This window comes from Lycorma delicatula, chromosome 11 (genome assembly GCF_047948215.1).
Source record: "Lycorma delicatula isolate Av1 chromosome 11, ASM4794821v1, whole genome shotgun sequence".
Taxonomy (NCBI): domain Eukaryota; kingdom Metazoa; phylum Arthropoda; class Insecta; order Hemiptera; family Fulgoridae; genus Lycorma; species Lycorma delicatula.
This window is the reverse complement of record NC_134465.1, coordinates 38,860,170-38,884,789: the sequence shown is the minus strand read 5'-3', so window position 1 is coordinate 38,884,789 and position 24,620 is coordinate 38,860,170. Positions and strand designations below refer to the sequence as shown.

General features: G+C 30.5%; 2 protein-coding genes across 13 annotated transcripts in view; one reads left to right on the top strand and one right to left on the bottom strand.

Annotated features, from left to right (window-relative positions):
- Positions 1–15,867, bottom strand: part of LOC142332625 (transmembrane protein 184C) — an 87,600-nt gene extending 71,733 nt beyond the window's left edge. For all 12 annotated transcript variants that reach the window (XR_012758356.1, XM_075379180.1, XM_075379173.1 and 9 more), the window contains exons 1-4: positions 15,378–15,867; positions 6,822–6,858; positions 2,107–2,273; positions 404–478 (exon numbers count right to left, since the gene is read on the bottom strand). Coding sequence is in view for 11 of the 12 variants with exons in the window: in XM_075379180.1 (XP_075235295.1) it covers positions 404–478; positions 2,107–2,273; positions 6,822–6,858; positions 15,378–15,637 (539 nt within the window). In the remaining variant the exon portion in view is untranslated. The remainder of the gene's footprint in view (positions 1–403; positions 479–2,106; positions 2,274–6,821; positions 6,859–15,377) is intronic.
- Positions 15,868–17,194: 1,327 nt separating this feature from the next.
- Positions 17,195–24,620, top strand: part of LOC142332613 (uncharacterized) — a 39,040-nt gene continuing 31,614 nt past the window's right edge. The window contains exons 1-2 of the mRNA XM_075379152.1: positions 17,195–17,395; positions 22,440–22,571. The gene's annotated coding sequence lies outside the window, so the exon portion shown is untranslated. The remainder of the gene's footprint in view (positions 17,396–22,439; positions 22,572–24,620) is intronic.

The window sequence follows — 24,620 nt, the reverse complement described above, 5'->3', positions numbered from 1 at the left end:
AATAAAGAAGAAACAAACACAAAATGACAATGCAGATATGGTTGGTTCACAGAATGTTTCATTGTGGTTTTACACATCAGTTTAATCAGCATTTTTACACTAAAAACATTAAAAATTTTCTTTTATTATTTTTTTTTTATCATTATATTCTCCCACTTGTATTCAGCATCCTAAATGACTACCTAACATATTTATAAAAAAACTTGCTCTTAGATTGGTTAAACCCACCAAAAGAATTTCAAGAAGTATATTCATCAATTTTATATATTGCAATATGATGCTACAAGATGATTTTTTTAAATAAAGAACATCTATGGTATGTTAATGAAAATCAAAATTTCAAAATAAAAAAACATGACACCAAAAATTCAGACCGCTAATAAAATTAAAAGAACAAACTCACAATGCGATTCCTGTTGTTATTGGTCGTACAACCGTATACTGTAATATACCATGTTTGCATTCAAGAACCAACTCTCTGAAAAAAAAATCAAAGTTACTCATAGCAGACAAAATATAAAAATAACATATAATGAAAATACATTAATATTGTAATCATGCTCCTTTATAATACTTTTTTTCTTTAAATAAAATTTTACAACTATGAATGAATTTATTAAAGATGGAATGATTTATTCATTTTGAAGATAATTTTTTTAGGTCGTGACCCTTTGGTTAATTCATTATAAATTTCATATCAGTTTTAAATTTTATTATCAATTTATAATTCATTATAAATTTTTGACTTAAAAAGCATTTCTTTAAAATGCAATGTTTTATTTGTGTAGTATACACAGTTCCTTCTTTGTACTTAAGTATATAGTACTTCAGATTACACATTCAATTTGAAAATCACACTACAGTCTTTTTTCAAATGCAGCTGAACCCACAATTAAACAACCGCCTCCGACAAGAGTTATTGCAGACTTAGTAGATTTTTATTGTAGCCTTGTAGATTTTTTTTTTCATAAAATCCATCTCCGAGCAAGTAAATGTCTAATTTTTTTTCCCAATAGAGAACCAAAAACAAATTATTCTCTATTAATATCTTAAATTTGGAGACAGACAAGATTTCAATAAAGATAATAAATTAATCCAATAACTTCAGATAAAATTGATTTTGTCATCATTTCATCATCAATAGAAAGTTGAGATAATCAGCTAATCTCCGCAGATCTCTTAGCAGAGTAGTAGCATCTTGGCCTTTCCTCCAGAAGTCCCAGATTCGAATCCCCAGTCAGGTAAGACATCTTTCACATACCACAAAAGTTTTTATCATACATCTTTCACATACCACAAAACTTTTTATCATACATCAATAACTGTAAGTGGCAGTAAGCCTGTTGTTACTGTACAAATAAATGAATTTGCATGATTTTGTTTACATCATGAAGATAGTTTACAAATTACAATCTAGTAGAAGTAACAAATAATTGTTTTTCAAAAATAAATTTTCAACTTTTCTTTTTATATTCACTACTTTCATAGAGATCTCCGTTTCCTCAGAATGGATAATTTTTATTAATTAAAATTGTAGATAATGATGTTTGCTACCACAGCGATTGAAATAAAATTAATTATTTTGCTGCTAGATTAAAAAATCAATTGATAGATTATAATTTATTTTATTTTATTTCAACAATCAAGACAGCAAATATCTATCTACCTATCTATCTCAATGATGTAAAATAAAAACAGCAAACAGAAAAATTAAAAAGTTAATAGCAAAGATAATATGGAAAGAAAAGATTTGAATAAAATCCTACTTCATTGAGATATATATATTTTATGATTAATTCACCACATTTAAAAATATTATATTTAGGCAAAAAACAGCTCTACTATAAAGATGAATGACATCAAAACAAACACTGACAGTAATAATTAATCCAAAAAAAACATCAAATTATGTAAAATAATGTCAAACACCTTTGACATTATTTTAATTTTTTAACTTAATTATACTATTTTATTCCTAATGATGGTTTTGAAATAAACCAAAAGATCTCGCGAGTCACACTTAATTTGCTGGTAAGGTGAATTTTCATTTTTAATAAATTTTAAGTTATCATGTATTAATAATAATGAGAACAATTAATAACTTACTGATGTTCTTTGCTCTTAATGCTACTACTTCTTTCATGTCCACCGACTTTCTCATAATTAAGGAAGTTTAATAAGTATATCATGAAATTGTAAATCACATAAGCTTCATAGCACTCTCTGGCACAATCCACATATATACCGACAGATGGATCTGTCAGACCTAGCCACTGAAATGAAATAAAATAGAAATCAGGAGAAAAAAGTATTATAATGCATAAATTACATAAATACATTTTTTTTAAACTGTAATTAATATAAATTCTGAAAAAGTCAAATTTATAAAAAAAAGGGCATAAAATCAAAACATATATTATTTATAATATATTAAACATGTCTAATGTGTTACTACCAATAAATTACTAATAAAATCACCTATGAACATACTGCATTATGTAAATTCACCGATTTATGTAAGAAGCTTTTTAGTTCGCTTTTTATAAATAAAAACTGGTAAGTTTAAGCTTAGTAATTTGATGTTTTAAACTTCTATATCTGAAATTGATAATGGATCCATAAATTTCATTCCATAAACAAGTTTTCAATTATAATTATTTACATTATGTTTATGATTAAAAAACAAATATTTACACAATCTAATAGCTGTGCTGTGGTGTAATTCCGGCTGAAATCTTTGTACAACACACAGAACAGACATAACACTGACAACAAACATGCTCACAAAATAAATTACTGGCACAGATACACTAATGATATCTTAATGTACTGAGATAACACCAGACAATCTGAACATCTACTGATATAAATAAACAAAATACACTATAAATTAAATTTTACAGTTTAATACAAATATGGTAATCTAATGGTGTGGTCAGGAAAATGACCTCACCACTATAAAAATCAATCCACTAAAATATATATTATGTTCTAATTATGCAACAATTTTCACAACAAACGGGATGCCACTTATGGACTGAAACCTTATTATAGAGAAATAAATTTTATTAAAGAACTAACTGTATACAAAAATGAACACACAAAAAGGTACTGACAAAAAAATTACTAATGACATTTACTTAATCCCTTTTAAGATGACAAAAGAACCCCTACTTCAAATTTACGGAGAACAGGGATCAAGGAGAACATAAACAAAAATTGCGTAGTCCCTTGCAAAGGAGAAAGGTGAAAAATTTATAGTCATAATTTTAACACTTCTTTCAAACACTATGTTCTGATAGTGTCAAGCTTGTAAAAAATGTAACTAAAGTTACTGAACACATTTGACACCAGAGAAATAAAACTCTACTTGAAAAATAAATATAAATTAGTCACAAAACAGATTTATTCGTACATTCAAAATTATTATTACCATATCATCTTTTATTTTGAATATCTTATCTGAGTTGTGTTAAAGTTCAATAACATATAATACAGTTTTATTTTATTTACTCATTTTTTTGAAAATTCATATATTCATTTCAATTTAGCAAGGTGTACATAAAATGGATACAAATTACATGCAGTATAAAGAACGTTAAGTGAAATAAATTAAGGGGTAATGTAAGTGAAGAAGATCTCTCTGCCGTCTGTAAATTTGGACCAAAACAAGAGCACAATGCAGCTTTATGCAATTTTTGGTACTTACATATTAACGCCACTGCAGCTACAGCTTTATTTAAAAACAAAGTAGTCAATCGGATTTTGGTGGAAAATGAACATTCTCTTTATTAATTTTAATAAATGGTTATTTAATTTATTTATTTTATAAATACAATTTAACCAAACTTAACCTACGCTCGCTAACCTTGACTAATTAACACCGTAATTTTTTGAGTATTTATTTAATAAATTCAGTAATTATTGCAATTATTTATTATTTAAATAATCAAAACACTCCTGTTAATTAGTCAAGGTTAACGAGCAAAGCAAGCATAGGTTAAGTTTGGTTAAATTATATTTATAAAATAAATAAATATAAATAACCATTTATTAAAATTAATAAAGAGACTGTTTTAAATCTATGTTAAACTCTATATCGGCCCATTTTCTACCGAAATCCGATTGACTATTTGTTTTTAAATAAAGCTGTAGCTGTGATGGCGTTAATATGTAAGTACCCAACTTTCTTACAGTCTGAATACAACCAGCAAAGCAGCCAGTGTATTCAAGATGATAAATACCCAATCTACATGGAGACCGTCTGGATTCAGGGTATTCTCGAATTTAGAGTTCATGCATACCACACAGGTCACAGGCCGGAACATGATACATATTTTATCTCCAGTGTTGTTAATTTGTCAATAATAACCCTTTTTTGAACTATTAGTGTGGAGGTCCCAAATGATTAGAAAGTCTGTAACTTCATAGCTAACAGTTTTATTCAGTCTATTCATTTAATCCGGTTAAGTGTTTCTAAATAATGTGTTTAATAGTATTAAAGTGTATTAAATTTAGTATTAAGATAATTTAAGCTCATTAATCCAATTTTAAAATGTAATAACTAACTTACTTTTTAAGATCATGCAAACTGAAAATGTATAACAAATAAACAGATTCTAGCATAACAGAAAATTCACACTTCTAATGAGTTTTGATTACCATTTTAAAACATGTCCTGTGCACCCATATGCAAATACATGTAACATTTCAATTTTTTTAACTACCAATAATTTTACGCAATAAAACATAAATTCCCATACACGGATGACATTTCTGAAGTAAACAATAAATATTTTAATAAACTATATAAAAATACTTAAATAAAGTATAAGCAGCAGATGTATAAAGAAAAATAATTTTTATATAATAATAAGATTCTAAGGAATTTTAACTCTAAATTCGTCATTATATTTTGTTCTGACGTTGCTTAATTAAAAATATAAAACAGTTTTCAGACTAAATGAGATGCTCATTTAGAAAAAAAAATCTGTTATCAGATTATTAAATATTTAATAATTTTAAACTATTATTACGTTTCACCATGATTTAAAAAAAAAAATATTCCACTCACAAACTTTGTATAACTTTATTACGATCGGTAAATAATCATCTATTACATAGATCATGTCAGAAATTGGTAGGTACCTTACTCCACAGATAAAAAAAGCAACTGCTTCAGCATTTTCCTGGATAGATCAAAGGAAACCTTGTTAAAACCTTGATCGAAATGTCATCACAACATAGACAATTTTAAAATAAAAAACTCAATGCGATCAACAGCTATATTAATTATTTAAAATATAAACACATGAATCAACAGTAAGGTAAATGCATGAAGACACTGCAAAATAATTCACAATCCAGAAGACATTAATGAAAATTATTTGAGCACAAATATAAACATTAAACAGAGATGGAAATAATTAATTTTTTTTTTTTAAATTAATATTATTTAAAAATTCATCTACAAAGTAATACTGTTTTTTAAGGGAAAATTTTGAATTGCATTTTAAATAAGATTCTTTAAATGGTACATTAATTTATTAAAAACGGTAACTAAATCATAATGCCCTTTCCAGAAATTTGACTTACTGTATTTATATGAAACAGTTCTTTTGTTCGATTTGATGGAAGTGATTTTGCTTCTTTTTTTTTTTTTTATAAATGGCTATTCTTTTTAACAACGATTGCATGTTCACAAATATAAAAACATTTGGTTTACTGGCATTTCTACCGCCACCACCCAATTCAGTTGCCCTAAAGCACAAGACCAAATGTCCGTGCCACAAAGAGCTACTGTGCCTCATAACAGTTTATGCAACCAGGATCCTAAATAGCTCCTACAGCTAACCTAATCGCATGAACTCTATAAGCACAGTCTATACAATCAGTTGCTGTGTGTCCAGCCATTCAGATGTCATAGATTTTCTCAATGGGTAAGGGGCACCCTATCTTATACTAAAATATATGATAATCATAAATAAAAATTTATTTTGTCAATAATTTAATTAAGTAAGATACCAATTCACTGACACATATAGGTCACTGATTGCCAGCAAGTACCTGTAAACCATTTATAGCCGCCATTTGGAGCTAATGGTCGGTCCCAACAACACAGTAAGAATCTTCCCTTAAATAAACTACTGATGCCAGCTGAAATTGCAACTGCATCAAGGAACTACCACACGGTACAACAATGAAGCTCATGCCACAATGACTCACTGCTTGTGAGTGGCCAATTTTCCCCTTGACCTCTAAGTTCCATGATGGCCCTTGTTCCTGCCACCCATGAGGGGGGAGGGCAGTCAAACATCATATATACTCATATATATTCGACTGGACCTCCCCATAGACACACATTAGTTGCCAATATAATGGATACTGTGTAGTATCTATTACCCATATGTAGTATCCATATGGATACTGGGTAGTATAGATTTTTAAAAATCAAAATACTGATTTATGGAACAGAATGCAAGCATGTCAGAGGTTTATCCTGCTACGCGTAGCAAAGCCTGGACATTTGTAAGTCCTTCCAATAAAATGGCAATTATGTTTTTTAATGACAGGTATAGATTTGGTTGGGTTTTTCTTTGGATGGATTTGGTAGGTTTTTCTTTTAACGTTGAACTATGTAAACATCAAATACTCTAATACGCTATCAAAATTAAGAGCGATCTAAGTAAACGGTAAAGCGATAAACAAAAATCGTAAATGTTTTGAATCACGTTGAATTTGTTTGCTGCTCACAAACAAAACGCGGCTATGAATGAAAAAATACTAAAATTCAACACATACTATTAACAGAATGTACTTACAGCATTGACCGCATAAATGGGTACCATCCATAGAATTCTGAAAAAAAAAATCTTTAATTAAGGACCATTCTACATAAGTTTGGAATCGATGTAAATAAAAGGTCTACTGGGTTATCAGTAGCACCCTATGTCTTCGAGTTCAATAACGATGTCGGTATAATTGAACCGATAATTACGCTTATCTGCTATCCAGTAAAATAACACCAAATATTCTTCAAATTTATTATCATTTTTATAATAACTCAAATTCACGGTAGCAGATCGATAAAAATCTCAAAATCAAAATCAAAATATTTAAACACCGACTCGGTAGCAGTAAATTCGTCGTTGTAAATCAGCCGATTTTGAAATCGAGATGTCTACGGTTTCTAAGAACCGTAACCTAATAAAAACCGAATCGTGTGGAATTTACACGACTAAAATTATAACCGACGAATAAAGAAAATAACGCGCCGAAATTATAAAAAAAAACTCGTTCGGTGGAACCGTGACCTGTAGAAACAACGCAATAATGTAGAAATAACAGATTTGTGAAAAAAAAAAGATTCGAATTAAAAAAACATATACTCATATAACAAATTTTCACTACTGATATCAAAACGAATCGATCCGCAAACCCGAAATAGACCGAACGGAAAAAAATATGCCGATCGTATGCGACTGTCGCTTTTTAAAATATTAATAGGAAATTAAAACGACGTATAAGTGTAAGAGATTTAAGAACGCGTCGAAATCGACGAATAAAAGACTGTTCATCCGCGATCGCGAAATAAGTTCGTCATTAGCACTGTAGCGTGTGAATTATTTGCACGTAGAAAAATAAAAAAATAAATACAAAACAATGAAAAGGGATCGTTTCGATGGAAGTAAAAATTAATTTAATTATAGGGTGGAAATTACTAAATTAACGTTACGAATACCGTCGATTTTTCAAGAGCGTTACCGGTACGTAAACTTTATAGTTAAAATACACCGCATCAAAATAAAAAAAAAAAAATTATTTAAAAAACAAATGATAAGCGATAACATGCATCATTAAAAGAATAAATTAATTATACGTATAGAGTTCACAAGGTTATCTGAAATAAATAAACAGAACCGGTTGGCATTTTATTCTTTATCGTCCTAATATTTTTTGATCCACGTTCTAGTATCTCATTATATTGTCGTTTCGTAATTCGTACCCGTCAATATTATCATCCCGCGGACCGTACTCCTATTTATTTGGAAAAAATGAAATTCGATAAATTTTTAATTTACTGAAACGAACGGTCGCCGTCGTAAGAAAAACTAAACAGTATCGATAGCGAATTTATCGGAATCAAAATTAAAATTCTTACCGGACGTCCTAAACGATTAAAATTAATTTTTTTTTGTAAAAGAACGATCGGTAACTGCATACGACTATGGACTCGACTGCGATACTTTTCACGTTAACATTTATGTTAACAGGACTAAGATACTACAGGTCCGAAATGTAAACGACGGTCTAACGATCGACCGATTTAATAGTTAAAGGTTAACCGGGCGAGGCGTTAAGTTTGTTAATACCGTAAACAGAGTATTAACAAACGAGCGTTTAGCGAATGCGTGAATGCGCAGGAATCCACGCATTTTACCTGCTTTTGGGGGGGGGGGGGCAAAAAACGCTTTAATGTTATCATCGCCCGGAATAAAAGATTTCATAAAGAATTCCAATAAGCGTAATATAATCAAATAAAATTCAACTAAAAATAAAACTTAACAAACTCCGAGAGGGTGGAGAGGGGGTTCCTTTCTCGGATACCAAAATGACTAAGAACTATAACTAATTTAAAAACCTATAACTAACAAAAAAAATATATCTAATGTAAAACTAAAGTATTAAATATGAAATAAAACTTAAAACTAATACCACTAAACACTTAACTAATATCACAAAGGACTTATAACAAATATCACAGTCAAAATTTTAAAATAAAAACAAAACCACAATATAAAATTAATATAAATATAGAATTTCACAATATCCGAAAGGAGTGTAAAGGGCCCATCTCGGATAAGAGAATAAAAAAAAACAAAAATAAAAAATAAAACAGACACTAAACTTTACAAAATCAAAACTGCACACCACAAAATCAAATTTTAGATATAAGACCAGCACGATGCAAAAACAGAAACAACCGATCTAAAACTTCGTTGTCATTGCCCAAAAATTGACGGATATTTCTGGACAATTTAAATTTACTACGCAAAGCCGCATAACGAATGCAATCCACAAGAATGTGGTGCACGGTCATGCGGCAATTGCATCGTGCGTTTAGTGGTGTGTGACCTGCTGACATCAGGTACTCGTATGTCCTAATCGCAATCGACAGAGGATCACTTCCTCACGACGAATTTTTCTGCATGAGGAGTCCCATGGCAACACAGAATCTTTAATGTGCCGGAGTTTGTTATCAACGGTGGCCGTCCAATCACCTTGCCACTTTGCTCGAAGAGACTGTTTTACGTAATTAATAAAGTCAAAAGCAGCAACACGAATGGTGAAGGGAGGTTGATTACAAGACTCTTTAGCAGCGGAATCCGCACTTTCGTAACCTGGAATTCCCACGTGGCTAGGAATACAACAGAAAGTCACTTCCGTGTTCCGATGCTTCAACTCACAAGGATATGACGGTATTTTGGGTTAACTATATTCAATGCCTTATTAATAGCGTACAATTGTACACTATTAACAAGCTATATGAATTCAGCAGTAAATATACCTGTAATATTAGGCAGACCAAACATGTAGATTCTGCTATTAAGAATAAATGCGCTTCCAACAGTATCATTCTGTTTTGAGCCGTCTGTGTATACTATTGCGTCTGGGTTTATTTTTGAGAGAATATGTTGAAAACTTTGCTGAAAAACGATAGGTGGTGTTGCTTGTTTGTTGTATGTGGTAAGATCGAAAATAAAATTTATACGGTTGATTCTCCACTGAGGATATGAACAGTGATAGGTTGGAAAAATAGAAGGTATGTTCACCTTTAAATGATGTACTAACCGCCGAGTACGTAGTCTCTGTGGCGAGAGCCGCATTGTCGGACCGTGTGAGAGTTTCTAGATGCGGTTGCTTTGTTCAACAGACATCCGTAGTTTGCTTACGGGAAAGACTCTTACCGCATTGCCTGGGAAGCTAACCCTGAGTATGGCTGACAACCGGCCAACTATCATGGCTCCAAGCGCTATAAAACGGTGGACAGGTACTTGCTAGCATTCAGCGACGTAGGCGTGACAGGAAATTGCTGTCTAAATGATATAAATTTATTTATTGAAGTCATATATATTTTTAGTAGTTGATGGGGTGCGCCTACCCATTTTATATGTTATATATGACAAGTGAGCGGTTGGGACACGTAAGCCGGTGGTGTATGGCACCGCGCTTAGTCCGCTCACGCTGTTAGGTAAGCTCTAGGAGCAATTTAGGATACTGGTGGTTAAACTGTTCGAGGATCAGTAGTCGTTTGTGGCACAGACATTCGGTCTTATGCTTTAGGGCGACAGAATGGGGTAATGGCGGGAGAAATGCCGAGCAAACCATGTAAGTGCTATTATTGCTTTATAAGGTTAATAAACGTACTGTACGCTATAACTTGTCTGGCGCCATGGCATGCCGATGATAAGCGACTAAAAATTCTATCGAGTCTTAGTTATTGACGTTTAATAACGATAAAATCATCATCTGTAAAATTATTCGATTCGGTGAAAGAAAGTACTGAGTCTACGTTATCGTGCTATTCTGCACGGTGCGATACAGTTTTATACTTCCATTTTAACAACGGTTTTATTCGGTGTTATTTTCATTAATTTCAATTTAACTTTGTGTTTTTGTGCCGATCGAATTTTAACGATCGATTCTGTCGTTAAACATAAACCTTCTCATGTCGAGAAAGCAGCTCCGAAAAAAATAATCACCAACGTATATATAATCTTAAAACAAGATAACCTGAAACTAAATGTTATCGCTTGTCGGAAGACAAGCAGGGGAATAGCCTAAGCGAAAGAACAATTTTTAATATAATAAAGAAACACCAAATTGATGTGAATATGTCAGCCCTAAAACGACTTAAAAGCGTGCGAAAACGATTGAAAAGTTCCGGACGATTTTACTACAACGCCATCAGAAAAAAATTCATTCCTTTTATTTCAATAACGGGCTTCCTAAGTTAAAGAAATATTAAATGTTGTGAATACCGATTATGAACGGCCAAATTTTCCTTGAAGTGCATAACATCCTGTTTAAGATCACTAAATTTTCGTTTCGTGTCCAGAAAAAAACAATTTTTTACCGACTGAACACGAATATATTATTTAATGGGGTAGGGAATATTTAAGAGAAATAAAACGATTTCGTAAAGAGGGTAAGACAATTTATTATCTAGATGAAACTCGGGTTAATACAGGAGATGTACGGGAAACGGTACGGGTGGATAACGAATTAATGAGCACAAACGGCGCTTTTATGAAAGGTTTGTCTACCAGTGTGTAAACCCCGGCTGGAAAAAAGAAACGATTAATATAATGCAAGTACGAAGTGAAAATGGGTTTTTGAACGGCGGTTTAAATATTCCAGATTTTTCCAAGAGTATCACGAGGAAATGGAACGGTACGGAACGCAAAAGTGGCGGGAGTATCACAATTCTCCCTTCGAATCGCAGAGCCTGGACAATGTCCCTTGCTGCTGTATGATTCCTATAATCGTGCATGTTTCAAGGGTTTATTTTTAGTGTCTGTTATAAGTTTTAAGTTTTATTATATTTATGGACGGATTTGTGATTAGCGTTCCTATCTGTTTTGGACCAGCGCACGAGGAAATGAATGTTGATAATTTTATGCAACGCTTTAAAAACAATTGTCGAAATAGTTGCTGAAGGATCCGTCATAATAACGTATAATGAGCCGTACCATTGCCTGAAAAACGAAAAAATTGCAAACGCTTCGACCCGAAAATTGGAAAATGCCAAACGGTTAAAATCGCCTAAACCACACGCATATGTTAAAAGTAGAACTTATATGATTAGGAAAATCAATTAAACAGAAGTATATTCATTTATAAAGAGGATGACATAGCAAAATTAAAAAATTGTGTCGTGTCACGTCTTCCTCCACACCAGTACACCATTGCAATTTTAACCCCACAATATTGATATGAGTACAAGTCAAAGGCTACATCGGGAGTAATAACACATTTAAGTTAAACGAAATAAAAAATGTATTGACAGGTGTTAGAGAAGATGCAAATGCTTGGAAAAATTGCATTCAACATTTAATTAAAGAAAAAAATCACGGGAAGCGAGCGGACAGTTTGTTTGAAGATATTATTGAAAATATTGTAATAAATATGGGAAACATGTCAAAAGTTCAACGGACAGTAGATCAGGTATTGAAGAAATACATCGAGGTAACAAATATGTTTCCAGGTTTACTTGAGAAATTATAATATAGCGTTAACATACTTAAATTTTTTATTTTTAAGGTAAATATACCATTTTATTACAATTTTGAATATTTATTTCAATTCTGAAAGTAAAGAGAGGGGTTTTTTCTCGAATGGATTTACGCTAAATTAAACTAAATTAGACTCATCATACTTTATGCTTTGGTTTACTCACTGTTTCGTGTGACAAATTATATGTAGCAATAACGCATGTCATTCATATTTACAGAGTGGCCACAAAGTCCCTTTCTAAACAAAGAAACATGAACATATGACTTTAAATTACATTTGCCTGCACTCTCTCCATTGTAAGCACACAGTTTTATCAGTTACATTTGGAAAATCGCTTCCATGTTGAAGGATCACAATCAAAGACAGTCTTTTACAACAATTTCAACTCCAACATTCCTGAGCAGCAAATAATAGATGTTTCTTTGACTATGACCAAAAAGGAGTCGTCACAGTTTGTAGGCAGCCACTGAATTTCAGAGCCCTGATTGACCTACAGACCTTTAAAATGTTAATTCAGAAATCTTCTACTGACTGAACATAATGAGCAGGAGGAGTTTCATCTTGCTATAAAATGGCAGTTAATCGATCAAAGCTGAGGAATAAAGTAATTTACAAGCACGTTAAGCCATGAAGTACTGTCCACGCTTTCTTCCCAAAAATATGGTTCTAACCGACGTTTTTCAGAAAATCTGTAAATTATATCATAAAAGGGACTTTGTGGCCACTCTGTACAATATATACAGAGTGACTACAAAGTCTGGCCATACAGTGATAAGTAGTATCTCATCCCTGTATATATAACTGAACAAAATTGCCAAAGGTATAGAAATTGTGGATTCTTTTCATATAAGAATTATTTAATATTTAATTTATATTTCTTTTTGTTCTTTTCTTAATTAGGAAAGGAACTGAAATTGTAAATGACATGGAACAATTCAGGACCTTTTATTCATCATAAAAACCAAAGAAAAGGAAATCAAGTTAAACGTCTTAATTAATGGTTATATACTATCGTAATGGAAGACAGCAGAATGCTAAATCAGGTGTTGAAACGAGACTTAAGAGTGAACGGAGACAATGAACACCGAGGTCACAACAAGAACAACATGCAGTTAAGCGAGTAAGGAAAGAGAAGAGGGAGATCAGGATCTTAGAGTGCCATTAAAGGAATGGAATAGGTATAAAAATTAATCTGATAACCCGATGCCTGGGAACAGGGAGAAGAGAAAAAGAAGAACTTTTTATTTTTCTTGTTATACACAAATTCTATGTTGTTTCAATTAAAGAATAATTTAATTTAAAGAACGAATACGATAGATCATGATAATTATATTATTTGTAATGAAAGACGAGTTCATATTAGATAAAAATTAAATACAGTAAGGTAACCATCCTCAAGAACAAGTATCCTGCACCAGGTATACTGAGGGTGGATGGGGGAGGGGAAATAACTGAAGACTAAAGATATTTTTTATCGCCTTCTTGACTGAAGTGAATAAATTGTACGTCAGGACAGTCACCTGAATACACATATGACATCAGCCCTACAAGCAACATTTTCACCCTGTTTACTACAGTGACTAATAACATAGCAAACTAACAATATTTTTTTCAGAATAAATTTCTAACAGTTCACTCACATACTTCATGTATTTTATGTCAGCTTACAATCATAAAAAAGAAGGTAGCAGGAATGGTGTAAGGGGACATCAAGATACCCCTTACTTTAAGAAATACAGTATTATATGATCACCTAAACAGCACACAGTAAAGAAATAATCAATCCAGTCAAAATCAATTTTTTGTACTTTCAAATAATGTTTTTCTACTCATCCCTGTCCACCATTATCTTGAATTTCTTTCTTACTTTGAACTTGAACAGGTCAAAACAATAGAACATTTAAATTTATTAAACATATTTATGGCAGAGCAGTGTATGTGTTTTTTCACAGGGTATTTGGTGATGCTCCCTACTTTCTGAGTAAAGTTAAAATTCTCATCAACAGAAGGACTGCTATCTTTGACAACATCTGCATATGCCAACAGTATTAATTAAACACTGACAAGTACAGCTTCACAGCATGGTGTTTGGCATTTATTTATTAACTAATGATAACAGTTGAAGCCACTTAAAAAAAATAACAAATAAATAAAACTATTACATAGTAAAACTATTTTCAAGATGTGAATTGTAAAAGAATATTTATGCAGATAAGTAAAATAAATATCCAAGTAGGAAATTTAAAAATATATATGTTAAAAGTAAATTAATTTTATAAAAGAGTACTAATGCGCTTTATACCTTTACCATTGTTCGACCACCTCTTCCTAATAGTTGGACATTCCAAAATACAGCTTTTAAAAACAAAAACAACATGATCTATGAAGTACAGAATGAATTGCCGACTATAAATAATAATTTAACTTACTTTTTATTTGAAAAAAACTACCTTCCTTTTTTTAATACAACTTTTATTTAAATTATAGTTTTGAAACTGTTTTTGCTTTATGATTTCTCTTCTCAGTATAATTTAGCACAATTTTATCGATGGTATAATTTAGGCAGTAAAAAACAAATCTAAAAACATTTCAACTACAGTGATGCTGCTACGTTTAGATTGTTCAAGGAGTGAATAATTTTAGCAACTGTACATACACTCAAGGTTGACTTTGGTCCTCTAATTGAACTCAATTAATGCCTTTGAACAATACCTAAGATTCCTAGCCACAGTAAAATTTCTACTTCAATGGAAATATATGATCTTTGGTTCTAAATAACAAAACATGATCGGTAGAGTTAACACATCCTAGATTAAATAATTGTTTAACCAAACAAGGAGTACAATTCCCTACAGATATTGTTTAAAACGGCCTCATAAACTCAAAATAACAAAATAAAAATAATCAATACTAATAATAAATGTAAATAACTATAATAATAATAATGAAAATGACTATAACTCAGCACTGACAATCTTAAACTTAGGAAATGTTTATTTTATGAAATATGCAAATACAGTACAACTACTATAAAACCTACATAAATCTATATTTTTACTGTATAAAATCTATAATGTTACCTTATAATATGTTTTTGTAGATACGGCCGCGAATGATGTATCATATGTTGCATAATTTCCCATATCGATATCGGAATAGCAAGTACAACAAATGTACCACCTATTAACGGCGTCGGGTCTTTTTTTTTAAAACCATCTTTCAATGACTTTTTTATAAACGGCACAACGTAGACGATTACAAAAATTAAATAACAAAGCATTACGACCGGCCGTAACCATATTCTCCACTTTCGCAGTACGTATGATAATATAAATACCATATCGTTATGGAAAGTGTTATGTAAAAACCAGATTACGTTAACAATTTACCGCAACATAAATGACTTAAAAAATTCATACAAATGAAACAGTGTGTAACTTTAAAGATACATATCATTGCAACAAAACTAAAAGAAGCACCTAACAGAATACATGGCAAAATAATAGCATTTGAATCATTTAAATTTATCACTAGATAACCCCCGAAGATACACGGTTACACAATCTTCAAGTGAATTTTAACTGAATTGAACATAATGATTCATTACGTTACAAACGTTCCATCAATTGAATGAAGACATCACTCACGGTAATTAGAAAATTGATTTGCTTGTTTGTATCCAGCTACAACGCTTTTATTGAAAACAAATGTTAGTAATACAATTATAAATTATTCTTCGCCACAAAGAAACAATAAAAAAATATTAATTTGTGCCAAATGAACTAAGAAGGTACCTAAGACATAACACCAGGCGCAAATTTGTTTATTTATGAATTTAAGAAAAGTTTTTACGAGCTCAAGAAGTAGATATACCGAGCTCAAGAATAAAAAAAATTAATTTAAATTTCACAAGAATCTTCATTTTTTCAAGAGTCATTAATCTAGTTTTAAGTTCAGACGTTGAAATTGGCTACCACGTACCAATGATAAAAACTAAAATTCTAAATATTCGTTAAAAGAAAATTTCAGTAAAAAAATTTATTTAAACGCAAATACTTTAGAAAATGGATGGGATTTATTATTTTTGATTTACAAACACCGCACTACAAAAACTTGTGCTACTCTAAAAAACAAAACAAAAGATTAGAATTATTTTTTACTAATGTGGATGTAAACATATTTAACTTACCATGCAACATTTGATGTGTTCTATGAAAACAAAAGTTTCGAATTCAATCGAGTTAAAATATTTAGCTTTTGGTAGTAAGTCCGGCATAACAATAAACATTTAACTGAAGATACTAACGTAATAATTGAGAATTAAGTTGTTATAAACGCAGAACAAAATAATGACTGCTAAAAGAGTATAACTTACTTTTGATAAAATTACCGTTCCTAAGGAAAAATATTAGCGAAATACAATAAGAGCTGTTGTTTGTTAAGAGGCCCACCAATAAATCGACAGAAATCCTGTCGATAGAAAGGACCTGTCATATTCTCTATGATATGCTAATATTTCATCTATAAAAGAAAAAAAATTACTGACAGTATGAATGAAACCATAACAAATTTATCAGAGGAAAAAAGTTGTTCTATAAAACTGAATACATTCCATAATAAAACGTAAGACGGAACTAATGGTTACGAAGGACAATGTAGAGTAAAAGAAGAGTGATCGAGTAAGGCGCTGATATGATGCCTAATTATTTTGTTAAATATGACCTTAAGTACTCCGATATTTCACTGATTATAGCAATTATTCTCATATAACATGATGTAACATCACAGGAAAAAATGATTCGAGTCAGTGAAGAATTAATCATAGGCAGCACAGCTGACTAAATACGATCACAACAGCTGATAATCCACCATCAAGTTCTTAATATATCCGGTTCCTTCGTACACAAGCATTGTTGTCATATTTTCGTTGTTAGCGTTTAGTGTTTTATGTTTGTGAATAGTTTATCTGTAAAATAATGATTGTCCGGTGAAAAATATGTTAGTAATCATCCTACAATCACCTAACCTTTGGATCATGTTGTTTAAAAGCGTTTAATGAGTGTAGATTTTACGGCAGAAGAGTTTTAAATGTGACCTTGTGAGTATAGCTTTGTAGGCTATGGAGAAGTGGCTTCCATGCCTGATCGTGTTAATTTAAAGGACATTTGTGCTGTACCGCGAAATTTAAAGGATTGCACGTTTCAATTCTTTGTAATAAAATTGTTATTTTATTAACCTATTTTGTGTTAATACAATATCTTTCGAATTGTTTTTGAGTTATGAATGCGTAATTCATATTTTCTTAAAACGAATTTATTGTTTACATTTATGTGACAAAATTCACTTTAGTAATAAGCAAAGATTGTAGGTAATTGAAAAACAGTCATATTAGCAGAAGAAAAACAACAAAATTTACTTTTATTATGCAATCGAAGAATGCCGACTCACCATATAAGAAAATAATTTCATTTAATTACACATAACCTGAACATAGAGTCCTGGTACCTTATAGTATAATTTTCTTTGTACTCCAGTTCTGTAGAATTATTTTTTTGCCTCCTTTAATTATCCTTTGTTTAAATTAGATTTTTTTCTAGGTCTTTATTTTAAAGCGAATTATTAGTTTTATCCAATGTGTAATGTATTCTACAGAAATTATTAGCTTAAATTTTTCAGTTTTTAATGTCATTCCTTAGGTTATTTTTAGTTCCTATGGTATTATAGTATTTGTTTAAATATTTATAGTTATGATTGCCTGGAAAGTGCCAGAGATGCTTTAAGTTTCAGAAATTATGTTCCATATTTTATTTTTAATAGTTACTATCTAATTCTGATTGGATAGCTGTCAGGTAGATTATTCTTACAAAATATTTGTGTTTGATACTTTTTTGATGCTACAGTCATGTTTTTATTTTTATTAAAGAGTTGCTTCCAATTACCAACCTTAGTGCATCTGTTATTTTTATTTTACTCAGTTTGTCAACATAAGTTTGAGGCTAAATACTTTTTTATGTTTTAGGTTATCAGGGCATTTTCCTATTATTCTTAAGGTATAATAGTAAAGATGTCCTAACAAATTTTGTATTAATGCCAACATTTTGCGTTAATGCTTTTCCATAAAATTTTATATAATAAAAGTTAATTTTTTAAATCTTCTTTCATAGCGATAGTATTATTAGACAGTTCAACAGTTATGACTGCAGTACTTTTGTTTATGAAAATAGTAATACATTATTAAGCATTTGAAAAAAATGAAAATTGTAAATTTAAATTGTTTACCAGTATGTAAAAGTGCGTTTAATTTAATTAATCAATTGCCAGTTATTGAATCAGAAGTGTTAAGCATTATATTATTTGTTTATTTTTCTTCTTATTTTAAAGTTTGCAGAAATATGCAAAAGTTAGATCTCCAGAACAACAATCTCAGTTGTTCCTTAAAAAATATATTTATTCTCCCAAAGTTGCAGCAATTAAAATCTTTTTTTAATGATAGCACATAAGTAACTGGGCGGCAGAATTTTACAGGTGCCTCATTACATAAAAATCATGGTACTTTATCAAGATATTAGTTCCATATTCAAATCCACAACCATTTGAATTGACACTGTATACGGTTTCTTTGATATGTGTATACGGTTTCTTTAACATAGCTATAGTATATTCTAATGCTGTTAACATTTACTGTGTTTTTATTATGCTCCTGTTTTCTGCACTATTCTGGTTAAAAAGCAAGTTCTCTTTCTTTTTGTTCTCCAAATGTATTTAATTTGTATTCAATGAGTAAGTATGTTTATAGATTTTTGTAAAATTAAAAATATGTGAAGAAAAATTAAAAAATTAATTTTATATAATTCATGTTTTCTACAGTTTAATTAAAGTTGTGTTGAAATAATATTTTTCAAGCATGCGGCACTTTTCAATCATATGGAACTTGAATTTCAAGTTAAAATAAACTTAGAGATTTTTATTCTACCATTGGATCATCCATAAATATTCTAGAAAACCTTAAATATTTTGATTAAAAAAACTTTCATGTAAGAGTGAGTAGTGTTTTGTAAAATTTATTATTATATAAAAATGCAATGTTTGCCACAGGAGAGGCCCCATTACACTGCTATTCTAAGACATTTTTGTAACCATTATGTAATATACTCAAATTACATTAAAAAGTGTTTTCAAAAAGATTTTAATAATTGCTAATCTTACGATAATTAAACTTTAATGCCAATATTTATATATCTACTATATTTCCTTTACTGAATGGGTGAGAGGAGGCAATCTGTATTATGCAGCGGTTTCCACAAAAAGAGATACATTAATTTGTTGACACAATTTTCCCACTCTTTCATATGCCTGTGACACCATGTAATATCTTCACCTAAGACACAAATAATATTCATTTGTCACCTACTTTCTTTGAGAATAATTATGTTGTCAATCCTTGCATTGAACTAAAGTATGATTTTACTTATAAGACTGAATATTCTCCCTAATTATTGTGACTTGGCCTGTCTATAAATAACGGTATATTCCTTAAGGGAGTAAGGAAACAAATCACTGTTGTCACAAAATGAAATAATTAAAAACTCACTTTCAGATTAATGGAAATGTAATTATCTCTGAAACACCTGTTGGGAAACAGGTGTTTCAGAGATAATTAAAAACTTTTTTTGGGAATGATTCATTCTACAGACTGTGGGTCTAATTTTTTAACCCAGAAACTTCTGGATAAAAGACTAAAACTTTACCCCAGTGGCAAGGAGGTCGGTTGGCATTCTAAATTGTGTTTGTAAATTTCATATTGTTCCAAGTGTTTTGAGATTTTTATTTTCTTGAACTGTATGTAGTCGTTCCATTAATTTTAGTTGATTCCATTATGGCTCTGAATGATGTGTTCTTTGTTTTTGTGGATGAATGTGAATTAAGTATGATGTGTTAAGCAGTATATCACTGCAATCTAATTTGATACTTTCACAGGTTTATTTTTTTTATTAATGTTACTAAAACTATGCTGCTTGTAGTAATTAATTATGTGAAATAGATTGGATAAACATTCATCTACAGATATGCAACAGAACACAGACATTTAACACAGTAGAATCAACTTTTGGAAATCAGCTCAGAGATACCAGATGCATTCAAAGATTATTAAAATACACACTTTTTGTATAGCTCTCAAAAATCTCAATACACTTGAAAAATATGAACTATAAAAACAACTTAATTTACAAAAACAGATTGTTAAATGAACAAATGGCATATATAGTTGATATTATTCAATACGTTTGTGAATTCCTAACCTTTTTAAATTAACATCAATGCTGTTAGGAACAGCACTGATAAAGCTTATTAATTAGCTTTAATAGGCATTTAGAAAAACAGTTCAATTAATTTAATTTGGAAGATAATTGATTTTTTGGACAAATTGGTAATGTTTCATGTTTAGTGTCGATAATCTGGTTGTGGCTTTTTACAAGCAATTACTCTTAATAAAAATAACTTTCATTCAATCTGTAGTAAAGATAAGTGAACAAACTAACTTATGTTATTCCAAGAATTTCAAAAAGTAGTTATTTATTGAAATAATAAATATATATAGAGGGCTGGGATTTCTTTTTATATGATATAATTGACTTGTAAATGTTTTCAGTATGTTAGAATAATTTAAAAAATAACAATTATAGTTGTATTATTAATTCATGTTAAAACCACAAAATTCTTATAATTTTTGCTACTGCATAAATGAAATGATTTAGTGCACACTACTCATTGGTAATGGAGTAATTTATTTTTTATTGTACTCATTATTTTCTTCTTAACTGCATAACATGTTTTCAGAACTTTTTTCTCTTTAAGAATATTAAATTCAATAAGGTCTAAGGATTTAAAAGCTGCTACTAATTTCAATGAAATGTATGTATGTATGTATGTTTAAAAAAATGCATGGAACATTTCACTGTTGTGTTGAAAATTCACCATTTATAAGGAATGCTGTGATACAAAAGTAAACTATATTTCAAGTTTTATATAAACCCATTTTGATTTTAATTTTTTAAAACAATTTTTCCAAATTTTCATCTTTATGCAATGATACTGTTGATAATTCTGTCAGTCTCTTAAGATTAAACCTTAGTGTTAAGTAGCACAGCAGAATGTCTAGTCATGGTTAAATTTTTGCGCTTATATTTTTATCTAGAGATGAAATTTGTCATTATATTTTTAGACTAGGCGCCATTTAGAATACTCAACTAGTTTAAGCAAAGAGCAAGTAGAAGGATTAATATCCCTCAATGAATAGAACAGAGATGATTGCAAGGACATTCAAACATCCTTCTGATTATTAAGGGTAATAAGAGTAGTTCTTAATTGGATTAAAACTTGTATACTTAAGATAGCAGATGCTAGCTAATACTGTCTGTCCACTGGTTCTTTTAGAAGTTATTAAACAGTGGACTCGGCCAGCCTTGAAGAAAATGTTAAATTTCTCAATGAAATATCCATTAAATATTAACTAGATGTAATTTTTATATTACACAGGCAAAGTGTTTGAACTGTGTATTTTTCATGAATATGTTTGAAAATGCTGGGATTTTGTTCCTGAAACCGATTTTGTAGATTATGAAGTATGATGGAACTAGCTGCCATTTACTTTTAGAATGTAAGCCGCTCCAGAATCAAATAAATATAATATTTAGGTTATCCTTTTCCTTTCCTGGTATAGGTTCTGATCTGATAGATGGTTATGAATCTTATTGAGGATGTAGAACCATCCTAAAAATACAGTTCAATTTGTTTCTCAAAAAAATTAGTCTATTCTTACATTTTCCTGCTACTCACAAAATTTAATCTTTATTATTGGTAGGATCGTAACTGAGGCTGCTGTCCAAGTATATAGTACAGTTTACAGTTGGTAATGTTTTACTGTTAATCTTTGTTTCTTGTGAAATAATATTGCAATCTGGTACATGTAATTTGCCTTTAAATACATTGCATGGTAAAACTAAACTGTACTTGCTTTAGATTTTTGTAAGTCTAAACAGTTGTTAGATGGCAGTATATAATTTTTAGTTTTTATTGCATTTATAAATTTATTTCTGTATTGATTAATGATCTATATTTATTTTAAATGTGTTGATTTTTAGGCTGTATAAACTGTTTTAATATTAAAAATGGCATGTATTAAAATGTTACGTATTGTTGTTCATACGACCAGTTGTATTCCTGACAATAAAAGATTCCACTACGTTGGAATATTTAAATAATTACACCATTAGGTAAGTAAGTTATTAAAATTATTCAAGATTGACAATTTGAGTATATGATGTTATATTTAAAGCATGTTTCATACATTTTATTGCAAGTTGATGACATATTTAAGTGAGATTTGAGATTTATTAAAACAAAATATTTTATTTTAGTTATGTTAATATATCTTTGTTTATTTTTATGAAAGATAAATATTTACAATCGTACAGCTATTTGGAATTTCTTAAATGTGTTTTTGTATCCATTTCTTTTTCTATTAAAAAAAAAAATGTAAAAACTTTATTTAAATTTTGACGTAAGTTTTCAGATGATTGGCTTTTAGGTGAGCAGTTTCAATTTTTGCCTCTTTACCTGTCTTAAATTTTTAACTTGAGAGCTTGATTTGTATTTTGATCTTACTCATTTTATATTTTATTTTCATTAACAATTATTGACTTAACTTCATGATATCTTGGGGCTGTTGCTCATCTTACAATTTCAAACCTTCTTCAGTGTCACTGACATGATTTGTTAATGGTTTACCATAAAATGCATCACACTTTTTGAACTAAGTTTTGCTATAATTGAAATAGTTATACCTTGTTGTTTTCATTTTTATAATCCTTCCCTCTCTGTAGTAAAGTGGCACAGGGTATGTGCTAAATGTTTCGTATAGATTTCACTTTAGCATAACTTTATATAGCACTGTTTGATATTTTTTGTCGCTATGCTCAAAATCATAATGCAGTAAAATAGTTAGACAGTGGTAGACTAAAAATGAGGCTAAAAAATAAAATCATCTACATTAAATAATAGAGCAAGTGGCAAGGGCCTTTACATTAGTTATGAAATTAGTTGGATAGGTTCAGTTTACTTTCCATGGATCTGAAACATCTGTGTGGGTTCAACTTTGTTTAAAGCACTCCATCTGATTGTTCATTCACACCAGCATATCAAGGGTGATCACTTCTAATGCTGACCAAACAGAATCTGCATTTTTTGATTTCTACTTTCACAAAGCCCAAGAGTGCATTTTCAGTGCACTGAGGTCAGGGCTTCTTGCTGGCCAAGGTGATGGAGCCAGTAACTCTTTGACCCACATCTGATCCAATGATTCAAAAAAATTTCATTTTGCCATCTTCAGATATTAAAAGCAAAATGCACTGGAGCACTGTCTTGCTGAAACATAATGTCAATGATATCTTTTGTCATTAATTCTGGAAGTAACCGCTCATTTATAATTATCAGATAACTGACGATTAACTCCACCAAGATGTTCAGCTGTCATCCCAGCCCAAATCTTAACATGAGGTGGATGGTGTTCGATTTCAAAAAAGTGAGGATTGTCTTTCACCCAGAAGAAAATATTCTGGTTATGAGACATTTGTTAATTAGCACATTTGTCTGAAAAGATGTTCTTTTTATCATTTTCTCTCGGAAAGTGTGTGAGTAATAACAGTCATGCATGAACATGTTGATCAGGGTCACTGTCACTCAACTCATTAACTGTGGTTGGATGAAAATGTAACTTTCAAGTTCTTCTACATTGTCAAGCTTGGAAAAAGCGTTCTTGTTCCACGTCAGTAATGTTTGCCATGATGGTGACAATTTCCCAAAATGCACAAAGAAGCCAGTCATAATGTTAGCCAATGTTTTACCAGTATGTGGACAATCATGCACCCACACACAAGCTAACAAACCCTCTTAGACAGTGAACACACTCGTATACACTATCGTTCCACACTCTAATAAGACTAAGGTTCATCCCACCACGAATCAACACACCAGATGATCCCCACCATGATTTATCCCCTCACCATTCCCAGCAGCAGTGAGAATTGGTGCAATAGAACCCAATTAAGGTGGATTTATTAGTGTAAAGAGACTTCCTGCCCACATAGGGTTTCTCATTGTAACTATAGTTAATATACTATGTATCTGTAGCTATTTCCTTAAGAAAAAAATAATGTACCACATTTTGTTGCAACTTTTAACATAATCTTGAAACATAATGAATTGCATATTATCACAATATAAAAAGAATTTACACATAACGAAGGTATCTCAAAGCAGATCTG